Source organism: Sciurus carolinensis, chromosome 1 (assembly GCF_902686445.1).
Source record: "Sciurus carolinensis chromosome 1, mSciCar1.2, whole genome shotgun sequence".
NCBI lineage: Eukaryota > Metazoa > Chordata > Mammalia > Rodentia > Sciuridae > Sciurus > Sciurus carolinensis.
In genome coordinates, this window is record NC_062213.1 from 113,153,474 (window position 1) to 113,175,903 (window position 22,430).

At 37.8% G+C, this 22,430-nt stretch overlaps 1 protein-coding gene across 4 annotated transcripts in view; it reads left to right on the plus strand.

Annotated features, from left to right (window-relative positions):
- The window catches only part of Vav3 (vav guanine nucleotide exchange factor 3), a 367,327-nt gene that overhangs the window by 68,088 nt on the left and 276,809 nt on the right, over positions 1 to 22,430 (plus strand). For all 4 annotated transcript variants that reach the window (XM_047545972.1, XM_047545990.1, XM_047545982.1 and 1 more), the window contains exon 2: positions 12,913 to 13,029. In XM_047545972.1, coding sequence (XP_047401928.1) covers positions 12,913 to 13,029 — 117 coding nt within the window. The remainder of the gene's footprint in view (positions 1 to 12,912; positions 13,030 to 22,430) is intronic.

A 22,430-nucleotide genomic window follows, 5' to 3' on the forward strand; every position in this document is an offset into this window, starting at 1 on the left:
CATTAAGATGATGATGTTGCATCATCTTAATCAGGTCTTTTATAATGTGCACCAGATTGTGTAGTAACAAAATTGAGTTTTTTAGTCATTGTTATTTGCACCAAACCTAGCCTAATTTAAGGCAAGTGCTAGGTGTGCAAATGCACACACACAAGATACATAGTGGAGCAGAACTAGGAACAAAAGAAAGATGTGGCTGCAAATTCTGATTCTGCTATCAAGAATTGTGTGACTCCAAGAAGGTAATTTAGTTGATTACTATTACAAATGGGTTCTGGGGTCAGATAGGTTTTCTTTTATATTATGTACCCACTAGATAGTTGAACTTAGGAAGGTCATTTTAGTTTTGTAAGCTCCACACTGTAAAATGTAGATAATTCCTTCTTTTGATTTATGTAAAATTGGGGGATGATGCTAAATTTGGAGGAGTGTGGGTGCAGAGAGAATATTAGAGAGGTTAGAAATGTGGGTAGAAAATAGAATGTGATTTGGCACAGAAAAACAATGATTTTAATCCAATCAGCATGTAGAAGCAGACTACTGAAAGGCATTAAGAAAGAAAGGGATGTGCTCTTATGTAGCTGAGAGGAAGTCAAGGGGAAGGTAGTTTGCTTAGTTGAGAGCTAAGTACTCTGTACTCTGCTGATCTGAATTGCAGTTTCAACATTTTTGTGTTGTTATTTTTAGAATAAAGTTATATGTGCCTCTTTCTGCAATTGGAATCACTTGGGGGAAATGTTGCTCTTCATTTTTAGTTGTACTATGATGACCTCTCGAATAAAGAAGATAGCATAGCAATGTAGTTAATAGCAATATTCTCTGTAGTATTTAAATTATGCCAGTAGGCATAATAATGCTGTAAGATGATAAATTAGCCATTAATTCTTTTATTTTACTTCATATATAGGAACTGACATGTTCTAATCTTGAGGATATTTAAAAAAATAACCTTTGGAATCTTTTAGATAAAACCAGAATAATAGCAGGGTTGAAGTCCAATCTGTTATGTTGTAAAATTAATAATTACTCCAAATTTAAAGACGTATTTTTCTCTTTTTGTCACACAATAAAATGATAAAGCAGAAAATGAACTGTAAAAAGTAAAGATGTGTCAGAAGGATGACTATGTGTATAGTCTTGGTGAGGAGATCAGGCCACATGGATGATGAATGGTCAAGTATCTGAGTGCGGTGGCTTTGGTGTGTGGGTTGAGGCATCATTCAGAAGTGGTGCTCTCGTACCCTGGCAACCAAAAGTTCTGAACTGAAAACTCTAAGGTATATGCTTGGCAACACATTTCAAGTTTTTTTTTTTTTTTTCAATATGAGTGATGTAGTTTGGATATTTAAATATGGGGACTTAGGGAACACTTATAATGGAAACAGAAGGATAAAATATTGGAATTTAGATTTCCTAGAAAATCCATTAAGAGTCAGAATGGTTGCTGACTTTATGTACTTGGTACATTTCTATCCCCAAGAATAACTTTGTGATACTTGATATAAACTCGACAATTTAAAATCATATTTAATTTATAAGAATATTCTCAACAGTGCTGTTTTTAACAACATTCACTGGTAAGTCACCATAACCCAAAGAAAATACTAAATTCAGTTCATGCTTGAAGCCATTCAAATCAAAGCTGACTTGCCACGTTCACTGAAGCATATCTGTCTGTGGGCTTCAGACTGCAGGCACCCTGGCTTGCTGCTTACTGATGGGGTTTGGATGGAGCCTCCCTGGGTGCAGAGTGGAGGGTGGAGTCGAGACTTGGCTTTCCCGAACTCTCAAGGTTGAGGGCAAGCTCAGAGAAGAGTTTTCTTTTCTGAAGACATCCTACTGAATATTTCAACTTTTTAGTTCTGCTGAATCACATATTTAAGGAAGGAAATTTATAATTTTCTTGTTTCCTTGCCTTTGAGTGGAAAACTATATTATTGGAATAGAACATTTGTTAATGTCATCCATTTGGGCATGTTTTGTTCATTAAAAAAAAAAGTTCTCACTTTTTCTAATGGTTTTCCATGACATGTGAAGGTTTTTATTTTTAAATTTTAGTTTATACTAAATACTGGTGCAGTGCATTGGCAAACATAAAACTTTGATCTCAGGGCATGTGTGTTGGGGAGTAAAGAATGGAACAAACAGTTACAGAAGTTTCCAGCATAGGCAGAGTTGAAGGAAGAAAATACAAGTTTGTATAAACACAGATGGATAAGACAGGGAGACAGAAGCTATTCTGGAAATCATCCACTTTACAAAATCCATCTTAGCTGAGTCATTCTTTTTGGTTCTTGAGAAATTTGGGGGTTAAGGGAGAGAAAGGAAGACTTCAATTTTGTTCCAGTGATTGAAGTTGGAGTGTTGTGCTACTGTGCTTTTCTTAGGGTGGACCACAAGTCCCTTCAAGGGGCAGGTGCCTGCTGTCTGATGCACCACTGGTGTGTACCTCCTGGCCACCTCTCAAGGAGGCTGTGTGGCGTGGTGGGGCGTTCCAGCAGGGGGTGGATCTTGCTCTCCTGCTCCTCAGCTACCCTGACCTTGGGTCCTTTAAAGCATCGGTTTCCTCATGGATAGATTGAAGTCATCTTCATAGGGTTTATGTATGTGTCAGTGGAGGTAATCCATAAAGAGGGCTTAGTGTCACACCAGGGACATAGAAGTTTACACTTGTGCTGTTTGTGGCAGGCGGAGCCATCGCCGTTGCTCTGAGACACTGCCTTATCCTTGTGGAGAAATGAGTTCTGAGTCCAGCTGAACTGCTGTGCTTCTCCAGTGGTTCAGGCCTTTGTGTGAGCTTTGTCTCTCACAATAACCATTTCCTGTGCTGCTTTGTTCCTGCTTGGACACCCAGTTCAGCCACCCCAGCAGAGGAGCAGCCCTCAGCCAACCCCATTCAGTGCCCTGAGTGTTGAAAATATAACATACAGAACTGAGTGCTATAATGGAATTGAAGTGTGCTGGTCATTTCTTTCTACCTTCACAATACTGTCATCCCTTTGAGGGTAGAATGTGTAGCTGTTAGCTCTTTGGTTTGGGACAGTCTGCCATACGACAGAATATTGTCACCGTTTCAGGCGTGGGCTTTGGATCCAACTGCCTGGGTTGGAACCTTGTCCCACCATTTACTGGCTATGTGTTGGATTAGTTATTTTACCTCTCTCTGCCAGTGGACTCATCTACCTATGGGATCATGACAGTGCTTACCTGGTAGAGGCAAAGGTAGATCAAATGAGGAGGGGACTTGGGTTTATACTTCCCTTCCTTTTTGATTCCTGTTTTTGTTATCTGCTTTCCAAATCCTGCTGGCTGTACATTGAGTGAGGTAGAAGGAGCAGTACCTGGGCAGCAGGGGACAAAGGAAGGAGAGGGTGCTTCAGTGAGGTGTGAGTGTTCCGGTGCTGCTTCCACGGGGGCTGTTGTAGGTGATGGAGGTGTAGGAGGGGTTGCTTGCAGTCAGACCATCCTGTTTTAGTTTGCATGCAACTCCTTTCCTTTCACATTAGATACAAACACACAAGTTTTTGTTCTCATTTTTCGAATTGACAAATTATAAGGCTTTAAAAGCACCAAAGATTTCTTTCCACTACCAAAATAAGGCTTTTTCCTCATTTTGAATATTGTACTCTTAGGAGAAGCTACCACATCCTTCTGAGGTGACATAGCACAGTGATGGTGATGCTCATTCCCTGTTCCACGGGTAGCTGTTTTCTTGTCCCTTGTGCAGTTCTGAGGATCCTCTGCTTTGCAGTGGTGGTCCATTTCTAACCTAGGCTTGCGTAAATGGGGTTGTTTGTCACCCTCCATTCTGCATTAGCAACTAACACCACCATTGCTACTCCAGATACCACCACTGTTCGTTTGCTCCCTTTCCTTTCCTTTCTTTTCCTTCTTGTGTTGGGGATTGAATCCAGGACTTTAAGCCTTCGAGGCAAGTGCTCTACTCCCGAACTATGTCCCCAGTGCTTGTAATTTTTTATTTTGAGACAGATTCACCAGGTTGCCCCGGCTGGACTCAAACTTGTGCTCCTGCCTCAGCTTCCTGAGTCAACCACTGCTTCTTTTTACTGCCTGCATTACTCTTGCTAAATGGCTACTGTTCAACAATGTAAAAATTCTGACTTTCAGCTACTGAATTCTACTGCCTCTTTATGGCCTAAGTAGAAAGAAATTCCATTTTTTTTTTTTGTACCCAGAATATAGAATCTCTGCAGCCTTTTAAAAAATGTAGATTGGGCAGTTTTAGCATGCTTTGGGCTAACTGTGCTCTAGCTAACAGTATGGTTGAGTGCTACTTTTTCTCATTAAAGACAGTGGCATGCATTACTTTCATTAGCAGATTAATGAACATAGTAAAATAGGTATTTCAGACTAACTTTGACTTCTTCATTCTCTAAGTATTCAGTTTTTCAGTGCAAAGACTAAAAACACATAAAGAGGATTAAAGATGCTGTGTTGGGCTGGGGTTGTGGCTCAGTGGTAGAGTGCTTGCCTAGCATGTGTGAGGCACTGGGTTCGATTCTCAGCACCACATAAAAGTAAATAAATAAAACAAAGGTATTGTATAGGTGAACACATCTTTTAAAAATGTTTTTTAAAAAGATGCTATGTGTTAATCTTTTCTCTATCTAGGGGTTAATGCATGGTGACAACAAAAACCTTTTGAAATTCAGTGTCTAAGTTAGGGAGAGGGGTACAGTGCTTCCTCTTTTGAGGACAAGAGCTAGTGAAAGCAGCAGTGTGTGTGTGTGTGTACATGTGCGTGCACAAGTGTGTTACGGAGACCGCTGGCTAGGGTGTCTGAAAATCTGTTATCAGTTCAACATTGAACTTACATCAGATGTAGGCAACCAGAATAAAGATTATATGTGTGAACATAATAATTTAAAATCTTTGTTAGTTTTATTTAAAAATGTAACATCACCAACTATTCCAGAAAGTTTTGAGGTACCCTAGTAATAACTATACCTCTATACTAACATATGAATAAAAAGCTAGGATGACAATTTAATGTAAAAATGTACTCTGAGTTCTCTGGCTACCAAGAAATGGTTGCTGTTTTTTTTTTTTTTTTTTTTTTTTTAACAGATAAACTGCATCAGTATTTATTCATAAGTTTATCTGAAGCATGTGCTATTATGTAAGCTTTGGGAATACAAAGACAAAATAGATGTAATCTGCTCAAAGATGTTTACTGTTTCATGGGGCAATAGTTGGGCAAACAGACATATCATAATCAAGCTTGGATATTACCATTACAAATGTGAGCCAGGTGCTGCAGAGTGAAGAGGATGCATGTATTTTTACCTAGTCCTACATTGTAAGCTTAATCGTTTCAACAAAGTTACATACATTTCACGAAAATGCATTATCATTAAATAAAAAAAACAAAAAATACTCTGTAAATTTACTGTTAAATCACTACATTTTTGATTAGGTGATTAAAACCATTTCATTAAAAATGAATTAAAAATGAATTGAGGCTTAAACAACCATCAAAATAAATATTGGTTTTCAGTATATTGAGAATAAGGGGGAGTTGGGCTTTACCATTTGAACACAAGATTTTAGCCAAGGAACTGTCCTCACATATTTCTGTCTTCTCTGAATGTCCTTTTGCAATATTTCTGTCTTCTTCTCTGAATGTCCTTTTGGAATCTTTATTTATGTTATCAGGATAAAGATGAAAGTAAGTTGAAGATATTGTGCAGTGCTGAACTGAGATATTTTTCCAGAGAACAGTGGTGATGATACTCTATGGTACCCAGTGATCCATAAAGGAAAAAGAACAAATGAGGTCATCGTACAAATAAAAATCATTCTTTTCCTTTTTTTTTTTTTTCCTTAAATTTCTAAAAGATGTAAGATTTAGCTCCTTAATTTAAAAATAACTGTAGAGGGAAAAAAGTAGAAGATATGGTAAACGTGACAGAAATAGGAAATTCTAATAAGGGAGAAACTTGATTTTTTAAAAATTTCTGTGGGCTGGGGATATAGCTCAGTTGGTGGAGTGCTTGCCTCCCAAGCACAAGGACCTGGGTTCAAATCTCAAGCACCGCAAAAAAAAAAAAAAATTTCTCTCTTCTTTCTCTTATGCCCTAGCACTTGTAGAAACGATTTCAGCCTTTGGAGGGGCACAGAGGAGGAGAGGCATTAGAGTGACAGAAGTCCTGGGGAGAGACTTGATAAAGTCTGAGCTGAGGCTCTGGCAAGAAGCCACATTTGCAAGTAGGCCTAATGGTGGTCTCTTCTATGTCTTTCAAAACTCCCACTCAGCTTATTAATGGCCTCTCATAATTCGAATTATGCCCAACTAGTCCATTATTGCTAACAGTTCTAAAGAAGTAGTTGAAATGATTCTGTTTGCATTTGAGAAGAGTCAACAAGGCTCTCACACACAAAGTAAAAAAAAACCCGGACACTGTACATGTCGAGGGAGAGGGGAGGTCCTTTCAGTTTTATAGTGAACTTTACCATCTGACCTTATAGTGATTCCTTCTTGTACATCACTGTTGCTAGCATTGAAGTGGGGACAACAGAGGCAGCACCTTGGAAAGCCACTTTCATTGTTGGGATGGTTTTCTGGTTATGAAACATTTTCCAATCCAGAGAGCTTTGGCCTGGTGTGTAATTTTAGGATGTCTTAGGCCTCGTTGGTACTGAACTTTCTTCTCTGAAGGTTATGTGCATTGATGTGGAGGGCTTTTATGACATTTTTATCCCTTGACTTTGAATAAGTAAGCTATTCATGGTTTTTTTTTTGTTGTTGTTGTTGAAGGGACAGAGAGACAAAGGGCAGTTAAAGACAGGTGTCTTTGTTATTAGAATATGTTACTTATCCATGGGTATCCCTGGGAGGGAAGCCAGGTGGCATCTAATTATTGGGCCTCTCCATTTCTGAAGGCAAGAATTAACTGACTCAGCTGGTGGCCCCCTTTCACATGCCTCCTCCCCCATTTGTCCAGTTACCATTTTCAGTGAATGCTCATGTTACCCATCTGACTGCTGAGAAATAGAAGTGTGTATAATCTGTAGGCCTTCAATTTTTTCTCCCAATCCTCCCTGCTCATGTTCAGTTAATTGGTAGGTGTTACCTTTCCGTATTAGTTCCTAGAAAATATGGAAATATTAGAGTTCTTTCTGTTTTTCCTTCTACCTTCCTAGTCTAAATCACCATCATCTCCTATTAGATTAATATAATGATTTTCAAATCATCCTGTGTTGCTTGAGTACCCCACATCATCTCCCTAACAAAAAGAAAACCATTTAATGCTGCATACCACATAATGAAGTTAGTATAACATAATAGTTAAGGATATGGTCTTTGCAGCCAGAATGCCTGGGTTCACACCCTGCCTCTGTTGCTTTAGCAAATGCAATTTTGTAAACTTGAATAAATTTCTCAGCCTCAGTAGATATCAAAGAAAAAAAACCCACTTTCCTGATTGGATTGTTATGAATATTAAGTGGTATAAATATTTAGCATGGACATAGCAATCGCTCAAAACTCATCGCACTAATAATCTTAAAATAAAAAGCTGCGTAGTAGTCAACTCTTCTACTTAAAATTCTTTAAACTCTATTTCTTTTAGGAAAAACCTTGAGTTCTTTTGGCATGTCAGGGAAATCCTAGCTCACTCTCCTGTCCTTCTTCCACTTTTCCCACCCAGGACTGTGACCCTCCAAACCACTTTCTCGGTCCCCAGTGGTCCTGGCTTTGTCTTTTCCCCTGCTCATTCACACGCCCTGCTATTTCCCTGGAGCACCCTATTCTCTGTATCTGGTGATGTTCTTTTCCCTCCCTGGGTGCCAAACATTCCTTCTGTTTGTGGGGCTGGCCCCCATACACCAATTAGGTTTTATCTCATGTACCATAGTTATTCCAGAAAACTGTCCTGATCATCCAGGACTTGCAAGAACCTTTGAATATCTTCATAGCAATTGCCACCCTGTCTCGTACCTGTGGATTCACATGTCTGTCTGCTCTGCCTGTCTGTGCTTTGAAGGTAGGACCTGGGTCACATTTCCTTTTTTATCCCCAGTTCTTGGTAGTTTCATTCAAGTCACATTGTCTAGAACATTAATAAGTTCAAAAGTTTCATGATACCTCTCATATAACAGACATCTGATTAACACCTGTTCAAGGAATAAATGGCTGTTTGTAATTCATGTGTCCTTATTTGGCAACTCTTTATCTTATATGGATATATTTAGTACTTTAAAATTAAATGAAGTCATTTAATGCTACTTCCTAAAATTCTAAATTTTAAGAAATCCTGAAGTTATCTCATGCAAATAAGTTAGACGAAATAGCAAAGTTGTGTAATTTTTGGTCAAGAATAAGACATGGTTGTGAAATAATGAGATGGACTTGTTCTTGTGCCTCTTAAGCCACCTCTGAAGGCAATATTTTTTCAGCTGCTGAAGACGATACACGGAACATCAAATACCTTCTGATCCCAAAGTCTGTATAGGTTGTCTTAGGGAAAAAAAGCTTAACACTGAAACACCCTTATGTAAGACAATCACATCTCTAGCCATGAAAAGTTACATCTTAATTATTATTCAGTAATTTCAAATTCCTTTTATCCTGAACAGAGGGAGATAAGAGTTGGCTTATTACATATTCCATAAAAAAATATATTATTTTCTGAAAGGCACTTTAAAGACCAGTTAGACCAATCTCATTGTCTCTTTCAGGTGCAAGTGATAGATTATTTAAGGAAATGGTAGAGGCATTGGTTGATTTAATGTAATTGGCTTATGTAATCTAGATGTGTCCTGATGTTCAGGCTTTAGTTTTTAAATACCATTTGCGATTTACAAATGGAAACAGACCTTCTTGGGGAAATGACTATTCAGAACTAGTTCTGGGAAAATATGATATGAATTTGGAACAAGTTAAAGACAAGAAAACAAAGATGAATGAAATTATATCAAAAGGACACAGGAACCAGTTTGAAGGATTCCTCAGAGTCAAATTTGGGACAATCTGAAGATAAAAAGGATAATGATGACAGTTGATTTGCTCACAAATGAAATGAAGGAGGGCAAGATTTATAAATTTATTATAAAAGACTATAGATTTATAAACTTATAAAAGATTACAAACTGATAAACGTGAAAGGATTGATAGAAAAATCACTATTTTACAGTCCCAAGTGGAATAATTGGGACAATCAGAAGATGGTATATGCTTTGCCAAAAAAAAAAAAAAAAATGGGAATGCCACGTCACCCCGTTTTCACCGCTGGTTATTTACAGATATGAGGAAGACATGTACCTTTACAAGACAGAATCATGGTAGTAACCATCTTAAACAAGTATGGGCTTAGCATCAGTAGTAATGAGATAGACCAACATTTCGGGTCTTCTGATGTGAGAAAATGTGACATTCAGAGTAGGGAATATGAAGTATTTTCTGTCACCTGCTTGGCTTGAACCTAGATTTTTGTTCACAGGAAAATAAAAGTGATGGAAGTATAGATTTGATGGCACTGTGGGGAAATAGTCAAATGAAGAATGTGAGACTTCTTCATAGAGCCCACGTCACTAAAAATGAAACAAAACAAAACAGAGTGACAGCCTTGGGATTTTTAAATTAAGGAGTGTTGCAAAGATAAAACAAGCAAATGCAAGGACTGAAACTTGATTGGATCCTAGATTGGACAAAAATAATATAAAAAGGCATGAGATAAACAGTTGTGCAGATTTGAATACGGAATGGGTACTAGCTAATACAAAATTATTGTTAATTTTCATAGATGTAATATAGGTATTTTTAATATGTAGGAAAATATCCTTATTCCTAGGAGATGCATGTTGAGTTATTTGGGAATAAAGTGTTGTGATGTCTATAACTTACTCTCAAATACTGAGTAAAATACATTTTAAAATAAAAAAGTATGTTTGCAAGATCCTATGTGGCACTATGTTACAATGATTAATGTAGGTGGGGATTTCATATTTCAACTCTTCTTTTGACTCAAAAGTTTCTTAAATAAACTTGAAAAAGGAAAAGTAGGATAAAAGCTAAGCAAAAGTTCTGGAGCAGCAAGCCCAGCTGTCTTGGGGGTTTCTAAAATGCCATGAGGAACATGCCTCTGTCCTGCTTGTGCCCACCACCCAACTCTGAGCATCCAGTGACATGTGAGCCTAGTGCTGTCAGTCAACTTTTGAGGATCGTAACAATTTCCCTGATAAATTTAATAGAGGAGCTTGAGACAGAGCCTTAATCATTTGTAGGTTTTCCAGTGTAATGTTGCAGGAATTCAAAAATAGTTGACTGAAAACATACATTAGAAAGTGGTAAATAGGTTTGAAGACTGTCTAAAAGCAAGAGTGTACCAGTGACTTTTTCCAAATCCAGTAAATATTTGTTGAATTTAACAGAGTTGAACTACTTAGGGGACAAGTAAGGTTAACATTTGTTCCAGAAGTAAGACGAAAGCATGTTTTTAGTCTTATGTGTATGCAACAATGACTAAATTTCATATTGTTTTTACTTTCAGTAATACTACTTGCTTTGCTGAATTAATGATCAAAGCACTTTAGTACAAACCAAGTGCAGTTTTTCCTACACATGGGGAAAATTTGAGTTTGGTGAGAAATCTTCAGAGGGTGGCATTTGCAATTATGCTTTGTTCCTTGGTGAGCTATGAGTTGGGCACTTAATTATGTAAAAAATATTGCAAGAGAGCAGTTGCATAATCCCCCAGAGTGTAATTATTATCTGTCTTGGCAGATTGCAAGCCTTTTAATCTGTAAATAAAAAATTCTATGTGGAAGAGCAACATGCAGAGTGATTCTGTGTTGTAAAGGTCTCTTATGAATTTTTAAAGTGAAAGCAGTAACTGCATGTGCTGATTGGCTGCAGCCTGTGTGTTTCAAAGGGTTTGTGATGCTTCCCTTGTGGTTTTAACCCTTCTGAAATATTTAAGCCTCTGAGAATGATTCCTGTAAAGGGTAAAACTGTATCTAAGTTAAGCTTATGACAAATCTGAATGTTTCAAATGTACAGGAAGTAAAATGTGCTTTCTGCCAATTAAAAAGCAAACCAAGATTAAAAACAAAACAAAATGAAACATTGTGAATGCTTAACAAAAACACAGAGATGCAATAATTTGCTAATGTGTTGCTCACTTATTGGAGGTTAAGTTTTTCTTTTTGAAATTCTTTTGGCATAAATGACATATAATAAGAATATTTATTTAAAAATTTGACATGCATATGATTTTTTAAAAAAAATGTGTGCTATTTCGAGTAATACTTCCACAAAGAACTAATTCATCTTCAGGACGTGTATGTTTCGCTTAGGTGGATCTGAGTCTTTTTGATACTAAAAGTTCTCACTTTTGGTTTTCGAGTGGTCAGCAGTGTCTGCGTGTCCTTCTGTACCTCCTGTTGGTGTGGCTGAGCTAACCATGCCTCTCTCTGGGGGTCAACCTCTGTGCTTCAGCATCTGATCCCCTCCCTTTTGCCTACCCAAGGACTTCATCTGGGTGTACTGTGCCTTGCTCCTCTGTGATTAACTTTTCCTTCTCTAGTAAGGTACTTCCATCAAATAGAAACACATAGTCATAGCTGCCATTGTTTTTAAAAACCCTTCCTTGACCTTTACTTTTCTGTTTCCCTTTGCAGCCAAGCTCCATCACCTATCTCCTATTTTCATTCTCTCCTCCTGTTGTTTCTGGACCTGCTCCAGTTTTTCACTTCAGTCCCTACACAGGACCTGCTTCTGTTAAGGAACGAATGGCCTGCATACTCCAAATTCCATGGGCAACACTTGATCTAAATCTTATTTGACCGTCTGCAGCATTTCATATAGCTTGTCACTCTCGCTGCTTAGAAACCCTTTTTTAACTTTGCTTCAAGGAAGCTCATCTTTGGTTTTCTCTCCTTCCCCATTGATCACTCTCTGTCAGACTCCTTTGTAGCCACCTCCTCTTTTTCCTCCTAAGTTTTCCTGCCCTCAGATCTCCTCTCCTCTCCCAAAGTAGTCTCAGCCAACATCATGGTTCAGTGTTCTATATATTCTAAAGAACTCCCACACAGTTTCCGCCTCACATCACATTGGATGACTAATGGTTATCTCAGATTCAACACAGTCACAATGTAACACCTGTATTTTCACAGTTTGTCTCTCACCTGGATTATTGCAGTAGCCTCCTATCTGGCTTTCCTGCCCTATTCTTCTTCCAGCCCCCTTCAATCTATATCCAATGCAGCAGCCCAAGAAAACCCTTGTGAAACATTAGATTTTGTCCCTTATATGGCCCTTGTCCTCCAATAGCTTTTCTTATCAGTCAGAATAAAAACTGTCTGACAAGGTCCTTCACCATCTGACCCCATGACCTGTCTACCTCACCTCCTACCTTTCTCCCCATCACTCACTCTACTTTGCCTTTTTCTCAAACATACTCAGACACTCCTGCCTCAGGGCCTCAGTAAGTGATGCTTCTTTAGCTTGGAGTACCCTGTCTACCTTTCTGCATGGTTTGCACCTTAACCACCTCAGATCTCTGCCCCACCATCCTCCTCTCACGGACCTGGCTAAGTTTTCTCCACCCTACCTCCACCAGCTCTCTGGATCCTTCCTCCCGTCTTTAATTTTTCTGTCCTATTTACCATCATAGGAAAATATAAATGTTTGCCTTTCTGTGTTGCTACATTTGTTCTTGTCTGTTTTCTTATACTGGAATGTAAGCTTCACAAGGGCAGAAGTTTCACCTGCCTGTCCATAGCCATATCACCTGGCTGAGAGTAGGTGCTCAGTCGGTGCTGCTGAGTGAGCAAACAGCACTCTCAAGAGTGGACTGGTTCTGTTACTCTTGTAGCAATCTAGGTGTGGCAGAAGATTGGTAGCATTCAGAATAATTCACTATATACTGATAGCTATTTTTCATTCCTCAGTTCCTCTGTTTGAAGAACATACGGACGTTTCTCACAGCCTGTTGCGAGACATTTGGGATGAGGAAAAGTGAACTCTTTGAAGCGTTTGACCTGTTCGACGTTCGTGACTTTGGAAAGGTAATTGCATTAAAAATGTTTAAAATATTTTTAATAGAGCTTTATTGTTATAGTTGGTGCATTTTTAATATTTTTATTGGAGAATATTTGTTCATCATTAGAGAATGTTAAGTTTTAAGAATTAAGTGGTCTACATATCCGCATTGTATTTTAGTTAAACTTCCCATATAGGTGGTTTAACCAACAAAAACAACACATACAAAATAAAGAAAACAAAAGCAATGACTTTACAAAGAAGTTTAGAATTACTTTCTAATTTAAAGCAGCATAAGGAATTATCCAGAGGTAATTTTTCCTGCTGGTTACCTGTGATGGTAGGGTTACCATTACATCTAAAGGGAATCATCCCTTTAGATAGTTCATTGGTACCTATGTCCGATGACCAATATTCTTTCCCTCCAGTCTTCTCTAGTTTGTGAAAGTGGAGAACATTGTTGCCCTTTTCTCTGTTTTGACACTTGGGGGAGAACTTGGAGAAGACACAAACCACTGAAGTATTTGAGACTGTTGTGTTTTTCTTTCTTTTTAGTTAATTTTTGTGGTGCTGGAGATCAAACCCATGTCCTCATGTATGTTAGGGAAGTGTTCATCACTGAGCCACAGCACCAGCCAGTTCGTTGAGTAATTCTTCTTGCTTAGATTTCAGCTTATGTCTGTTGGATTTGTTGAATTTCAGTGGTATTTTTCCACATAGAAATTGTTTTAATGTTTACCATTACCACTTGTGTGTATACCACACACGTATATATTAGGCGAAAGAATCATCCTTTCAAAAGTTATGGTCTGTTATTATGACTTGATTAAGCATTAAGTTCCGTGCCTGGCAAGTAAGTAGCCATTAAAAAGTCAGTATCTGAGATGGTAATACTTCAATCCCTGCTGACATTATACTGTGGTATGAAAATAAGCACTTAAGGAGGAAAGGACTAAGCAATATTGAGAAGTTTGCTTCTATTCTTCGGTTCAGGTGCTAGTGTCTTATCAAGGGGGTTTTGGGGGTGAGAGAAGAATGGGGGAACTCTAGATTATGTAGAGGGAAATGAGAGGGAGGAGGGACTGGGAGTATGGAAAATGGTGGAATGAGACAGACATCATTACCCTGTGCACATGTATGATTACATAAATGGTATGAATCTGCATCGTGCACAACTATAGAAATGACAAGATGTACCCCATTTATGGACAATGAAACAAAATGCAGTCTGTAAAAAATAAAAAAAAATAATTAAAAAAGGCTGTCTGAGAGTGACACTTTATGTGGTTTCTATGATGTGATATTTTGCTTATAAAATAAAAACCAAGCAATGGATTGATTTGCTTGGCAATGGGAATGAATATCCTAAACTTGAGACAGAAACACAAGAATTTAGATACTGAAATACAGCAAAGATGGGGAAGCTATTCTGTATGGGTAGATTGGAGACTGCAGTTCTCTTTCTGGCTTTAATCCAGAGTTGTTTCATGAACTTTGAGAAGTCACAGTCTTCCTAGTCATCAGACAGCCTGTCAGCTTGGAAGGAAAATGGGTGTAGGAACGTGATTTCTAAGATTTCTTTTATCTCCAGCAAGCTGTGATTTAACTGTGTTGAGGTTCCAAATAAAAATGATGGAGGATAAAATATGGTTAGTGAAAGGAACTGAAAGCCAGGCCCTTAGTAAGGAAATGGAAGCACATTTCCTCATGTCCTTGAAGTTCAGCCATGAAGACAAAGAGAAATCAAGTAGAAGCCCAGGTGAGGAAGATACTTCTCAAAGCTGTTGGTCCTGAAAAACACCAGAGAGATCATCATTGTTTTCACTTTTCTTTGATCCTTTCCCTAGTCTGTTTTTTTTTTTTTTTTTTTTTTTTAAATCTCCTTTGATTTTCACCTTCTCTTTTGGGGAATTGAAAAACAGAAATGATCTGTAGAAATGAAAAGTGAAAAAAGCCTTGACTTTTTAAAGCTCTTGAAGGGGCTATTCATTTTCATTCAAGTTTGCAAAAAGTGGTGTTGATGAAAAATATAAATATTTTCTTGGCTTTGTTCTAGTGGAACAACACTACCTGCTAGATTAATTAGACATGGAGGCTTTATAGGGGAGTTGAGATTCCAAATAATTGAATGTAAAGGAATGAGCCATATGCGTCTCAGAGATAACTGTATTTCTAGTTACTCTCTTTTGGTAGTGGTTAAGTTGAAGGAGAATTAAACTTGGGACTGTGGTTTAGAACTTAAACCTGTGCTTGCTACTTTAAAGTCACATACATTTTTGTTACTTCTGAGATTGGTGCAGCTCTTTCCTCAGAAGCGTTTCTGACCTAAAGAAACCAACTAAAATTTCAAGAAACATTTCATATCATTCCATAATTTCCATACTTCATTTATTAAATATTCTAAGCAAAACAACCAATACCACCAATTGACTTGAGATGTGCAGGTAACTTTTCAATCTTCATGACTATATTATGTTTTAAATCCTCATGACAACCTTATGAAGTACTATTATTTTTCAGTGAGAAAGACTGCACTCCAAATTTCATATCTAATAGGGTTTGGAGCAATGATTTGAACCTAGATTTGGCTGATTCTCATCACTGTGTCTTGTACAAACATTCACATGGCTATAACACGTAACAGCATGATCCCAGGTGCTTTGCACGTATTCATGCAATCTTTGTATCAGTCTTACTTTGTGGGTACTATTATTGTGCCTACTTACAAATCCTAGTTTGGGAGTGATGGAACTGGGGTAATTCACATAGTTCTAAATTTTTGAACAGAAAAATGCAGAATATCCACTCAGAGATAAAACAATTTTTGATATTGTGAGTATAAAATTTAACAGGATTTGGATGAGCTTATTTCCTTCCATTCCTTAGACTTTATTGAATTTTTTGTCAATTTAAAATGAAAAATCTGTGTTTGCATACCTTAATTCATACAAATGGTGACTCTAGAATTTATGGATATTTGGCACCTTGTTGCCCAGGAACATCTTATTTATAATAATGGTACCTTATATTTTTTCAGCATTTTGAAGTTTTCAGAGTGCTTAATATTATCAACCTCATTTAATTCTCAAAATGGTCTTAGAATGGCAGCAAGCAAGTGTTCCCATTCTTCAGATAAGGAAAGTAAGGTGGTGGGAGGAGCAAGTGATTTTTGATGCCTCCTGGCTTGGGGAGAGGAGCAGGAGCTTGAGTTCAGGCTCTGAATGCTCTGCTTTCCTTGTCTGCTGCATGTTTGGGGTGTCACTCCTGTGTGGATGATCAGGGAAAAGGTTTAATGCACAGGAAAAAACCAAAGGAATTGACAAAACTAAAAAGCACAAGAGCTCTGTGACTTTGGATCTAATTACATTTTATTTTATCTTTAGAAAGGAAAGATTCAGTATGCTGCATGAGTTGGTTTTATAATGGTGTTAAAGTTAAAAACTAAATAGACAAATGTTTCAGAGATTCTTGTTGGTATACATGTCATCAATTCTTAGCTGTGTCCTCCCTGCCTTTCCCTGCTGTGGCATATTCTGTTCTTTAATCTCTGTCCAAGGCCTCCTTCTGGTGTGGGTTCAGAATTCTAATGTTGAACCACAGGCTTGACATGGATGTGTTTTCATCTGGAAAGTAAGCAAATCCTGGGAAAAATGTTAATTGACACAAATGAATGATAATGATAATTTTGCTTTAATGAGATGGTGAAGAGCATACATTTTGAGTATTCACATTTATGCTAATTTGCCTCTCAAAGGTTCCTTTAATTTCTAGTATTGAGCTTCTTACTCAGTGTTAATTCACTTCAATTCAAACTCAATCAACATCAACAAGAATTAGAAATACACACACACACACTTTGTCACATAGGAATGAGGAACCAGCTTAGTAACTTGAATTCATCTTGGAGTCAGTGGATGCCTTGAGGTTAAGTGTGACTTACTCAGGACTGTTGTGTTCTGATGAGAGGTGAAGTCTTTAGCTAGGAGAGTGGAGGCTGGTACCTGCTCAGTAGTAGGTGGACTTAGTTGTCCTTTTAAGAACCCTCATAGGCTTTGGGTTCACATTTTGAAAAATCATTTAACTTTGTTAAAAAAAAAGTGAGTCCTTTTCTGACATTCTGATGACAACAATAAGTAAAATCTTGTTACACTCTCATGCTGCACATAAAGAATTTTCTGTCACCCTGCTCTGATTGTCATTTTCTGAATAACATTCTTGCTGTTTAGAAATGTTTTCTCCTGAGCAGTCTCTTGGCACCTTCACAGTACAGGAGCACTTGGGATTTTTCTTTAATGGGACCATTTCTAGTAATAGAAATCAGGCTGCTGCTACAGTCCAGATGTGGCTGCAGTCATATCCTCCCCTACTTCCTGATACTTGCAGACTTCAGATTAGTCTAAAAATTGTAAAACATCTTTCAAGTATAAGGTGGTATTTTTTTTTTTTAATCAAAGAGAATCACATCTGGCTAAAGGTAGTCCCAGGTGATCTGAATGGTATTCAAGCGGTTTTAAAAAATGTTAAGGTTCAGGACAGGCACTGTCAAATGAATTCAGAGCATCATCTTAGGAGTGGGTCAGGGACACAGGTAAAAATATTATCCAGAGAGGTTGAGTCATGTTTTGGCTTCTGTTTTGGACCTGTTTGAACTCTGGTTGTATTCCTTACTAGTTTGTGATCTTGGCCTAGTAACTTAGTTTCTCTGAGCCTAGTTTCCTCATCTATAAATTAAGATGAGGTGAGTAGTAGATTAAATCATGTATGATGTTAGTAGTGTCTAGGTCCAAGATTGACACAATAAATAATAGTTATTATTGTTATTGTTACACTAACATCATTATTTCGGTAGGTTTGAGATTCATTGGTAAACAGGGGTTAAATTTTGAATTAACTGCAAGAACTAAAAATATATTGGAAGGGTGAGGTTAAGAAATAACTTTTTAATGTGGTAGAGCATTGATCTATTTTATTATATACAGTCATCTTTTATTCCCCCTTCTGTGGCCTCATATCGCCTTTGAAAGCTCCCCCCAACCCCACATTTTCCCCCCATTCTTGTAGTTTAGATGGTTTGGTCAAATAAGATATTGCATATTTTTGGCCACAGTGATAGGTTTGGTGATGGAGTGAGTTGCTCATTTGGGACCAAAATGATGGTTTGAGACATTTGCAGGGGCAGTTTTCTTTTATTTTCCTCTGATTTGGAAGTGTATGGATGTGGGTCTGTGAGTCTCAGAGTAACTGAAGCCATCTGGGTACCACCTGGAATTTCAAAATGGACCCAGTTCAAAGGGAATAGAGCTAGGGAAGAGCCTGGTGACATCATGTGAAGCTAGAGTCAAGCTGTGCCCAAAGCTAACTACATGTGTCTATGGATTTTTCCATAAAATGAGCTAATCATTCCTTTTTTTTTTTTTTTTTGAGTCAGTTTTCAATAATTCTTTAATCAAGAGAGAAATCTAATAAATTCACTGCTTCCTAGGTTAGGTAGTTTTAGGTGTGTAGAGATGATTTTTCTTTTTCCATGCAACTTAAAGACCATTTATTAGTCTATATTTTCTATCATATAATGAAGAGGTGTGAGGAAAACAGAGTTGTAGAAACTCTGTTGTATAGTATATAAATAAGTAAATAAAGTATAGTCCTAGGGCTTGGGATGCAACTCATTGGTAGAGTTATTGCTTAGCATGCAATTAACCCCTATGTTCAATTCCCAGCACCACAAAAACAAAACAAAACACCATTCCTGGCTTCGTGGTAAATATGGTAAGTTATTTTCCCCTCTTACCATTGACCCAAGCAAAATTAGAGATCTTGAGGTTCAAAAGTAATGAGACTTCTTTCCCAGGTCTGTCTCTGCCTTACAGAGATGAAGAAATGAGCATGAATTATCTTCTCTAGAGGTCCCCATCTGTGTCTGTATATTTGGGTCATATAAAATGTTTTGAAAATGACTCTAAGACCACAAGGTAAAATGAGTTAAAGAACCATTTAACTCTTCTCACCTAAATGTGAGTAAAGCTTAGGATATTGATTAATTTGGACAAAATATTCTAAGTCAGAAAACTCTGCAGGATTCTCTGTGACCTCAGAGTTGTCATTAACCCTTCTGGTCCTTAGTTTCTTTGTCTATAAATGGAATACTAAATCTTCCCATACAAGATTATTGTGAAAATAGAGTTAATTTCTGTAAAATACCTAGCTTATTGTTCACTAAACAATTGAGTAAATGAACCAGTAGTTTGAGTGGCTATTGTCATTTAGAGTTCTGAATGTGGATATATGAATGATCAAAAAGAATATTCAAATGGCAGTTTCTTGAAACTCATTTTCTATTTGATTTGATTCTTTCTGGGTAAGATTATTTTTAAAAAAAATGTAACACGTGTGTGCATGTATGTGCATTCCCGTAAGGTTACCTTGTGCTGTCCTTGGCTTTTGTGATAAACATTTCACTTGATTTTTTTTTGCCTGGAGACTTCAGCTGGGAGGTCTACAGGGCAACTTTTATAGAAGGTGATTGTTGCTATTGAGCTCATGGAGTGTTTTCTTTTCTTTCCTTTTTTTCCTCTCCCATGATGGGAGAGGCCAGACTGGGAGGCCGGGCTGATGAAAGACATCCTTGTACCCTTATCCATACATCCTGGATGTAAAGCAATTTAGCAGCTCCATTAGGGAAGATTCAGAACAAGGGGCAATTTGGTCTTTTAGCACCATAAATGCATTGCCATTTAATAATACATTTGAACTTGCTGAGAAAACCATGGGGTCCATGGTAACTTTATAGAGAAAAGGACTTTTGAATGGCTTATGTAATGGAAATTCCCAGCTGTTTATACTGCCTTCACCAAGAGATGTTGGTGCTTTCCCCCTTATAGCTCATTAGCAGAGACCTGCTGCTATCAAGCTATCTTTGCATTGTGAGATCACATCTTTGCTCCACCTGTCATGCCTCATAATATGTCCCGTGAGAGAATTTGCTCAGGCTGCATCCTACAATTTGTGTGTCTTCACCTTTTTACTCTTCCCAGCCTGATACATGTACCTTAGGATGTATGTATAAGGGTACAAGGATGTCTTTCATCAGTCCAGCCTCCCGGGGTGACTGACTAATTTCTACATCCCCATGCCCTGCTGTGTTAGTCAGTTTTCTTTTTCCATGACAGAATACCTGAAGAAAACAACATAAAAGGAAGAAACATTTATTTTGACTCATGATTTCAGACATTTCAGTCCTTGGTCCTCCGGCTTCATTGCTTTTAGGTCTATGGTGAGGCACAGCATCATGGCGGGGAACATGTGGTAGAGCAAAGCTGCTCACTTGATGACAACCAGGAGAGGGAGAGAAAGAGAGGGAGAGAGGGGGTAGAGTGAGATACAGGGTCAGGGAACAAGACCTACTCTTCAAGGATATGCCCCCCAATGACCTCCTCCTTCCAATTAGACCTCACCTTCTAAAGTATTTACCAACTGCCAGTATTGGCACAGACTGGTGACCAAGCCTTTTAGTACATGGCTTTTGGGGGACATGCAGATCCAAACCAAAACACCAGCTTCCCATTTTTGTGAGTGCTGGGAAGATCACCCTTTAAAGCACCAATTGCATCATGCATAATGACACTTGACAAATGGTGGTGGCTTATCCTCCTGGGAATCTTTGCCTGCCTTTCCCAGTCACAAGAAACCCCTTCCAACCAAAGGCTTCTGAACTTTTCCTTGGTAGAAGTGCCCTAGGGAATTCACCTTGGATGACTTGGCAGACACTTATTGTCTAATGTGTGCCCTTTGATCCACAACTACGTATGTAACCAAAATCAATCATCTTGGCATGTAAATATAATCTCTCTTTTTACAATTACTTATTTGAATTTCTACTCTTAATTGAAATTTTCAAATTTCTCTTTTGAAATTTTTTTACCACACCAAATAATTCAAAACTGAGGTTTATGCTGTCCACAGGGTCCAAATCAGTGTTGCTTCAAAGTCTCAAGGAGCTCATCTCTAGCTAACTGTCTGTTAAAATGTTGAAGACTGACCCTGCATGTTTCTTGGGACAGCTGTAATTCTCTGATGCTGGCATGCCCATGTAGTTTTGGCACTGCTAAGCTGCATGCTACCCCAAACAGTTTCTTTCTATCCCCATAACATTTTAACCTCTCAATTTCTTGGAGGTACTTAATGCTTGGCTTATTTCCCTATTCTTACCACCACTTAACAGAAATTCTAATACCTGAATCTTGCAAAGATCATTCTTTACACTTCTGTGATTATTCAAGTTCATGTTTTGATCTGGTCTTTGTTTTTGTGCCACTTCAAAAAACTTTTCTGTAATATAAATACAGTTAAAACCTTCTGGAATGGCATTTCCTAAATAAGTTTCCAAGAAGCTCCATTGTCCTAAGAAATATATTAATCGGAAACTTTTGAAAAGACATTTGTGTTCAGGTAAGTCTGATAACTACTGTATGTTACTTCAATGGAATATAAAACATGGGAAAAGCACTGAAAAATCATGCAGAGGAAAACAAAATTTTGATTATCTAGTATTTCTCAAGTTTGTTTCAAACTTGCTATGTAAAAACTGATCCTTTTTTTTTCTTCTTCAAATTTATTTCTATTTGGGTGGAACTATTTATTTGTTCATCCTGCCAGGAATTAAATAGTAACAAATGCCTTTTCTTCAACCCTTCTTGATTTTGCCTTTTGAAGGCCCTTATCACTGGGATTTTTGAAATTGCTCTTAAGCATTTTCAGTTCTGAATCACTCCAAAATAAACTTCAGAGTAATCTTCATGAATTATAATTTGATTATTTTACTCAGATACTTAAAACTTGATAGATCTCTGTTGCTTATGAGAAAATAAAATCCAAAACCTTTTAAAAGTCATACGTCCTGCATAATCAGACCCCTGTTTGCCTTTCTTATTTTCTATCACCATAAATTCCCTTGCTTCAGTCCTACCAAATTATTAAAGTTGTCATGACTCACCAGCTTAATATTTATTGATATTGCCTTTATTGCCTGGAATACCCCTTCCTAACCATATCCATTAGCCCTTGTCTTAGTGACTTAGACTGGGAGCCATGTGTGTGTGAGAAATTGAACTGAGAAGTTGTGCTTTATCCAGACTACTGGACTTTTTTGGTTCTGGGGTATATTGAATCTCCTGCATCTGGCCTTGCTGACCTCTCTCTGCTCATTCCCTCCCTTCCAAGGAGAAGCTTTGTCCTCCTCCTCTGCTCCCCACAAACAATCTGGACACATTAGATTAACTTTCTCAACTCATCTGAGAAATTGAGATGAAATAATACTGAGTTTCACTCTACCTTGTACCCAGTAACTTGTGTATGGGAAAGTCACTCAACCCCTCTGAGCCATTGTATTTTGATCTGAAAAATAGGAGTTGTAGCAAGGGGTTGCTTATCA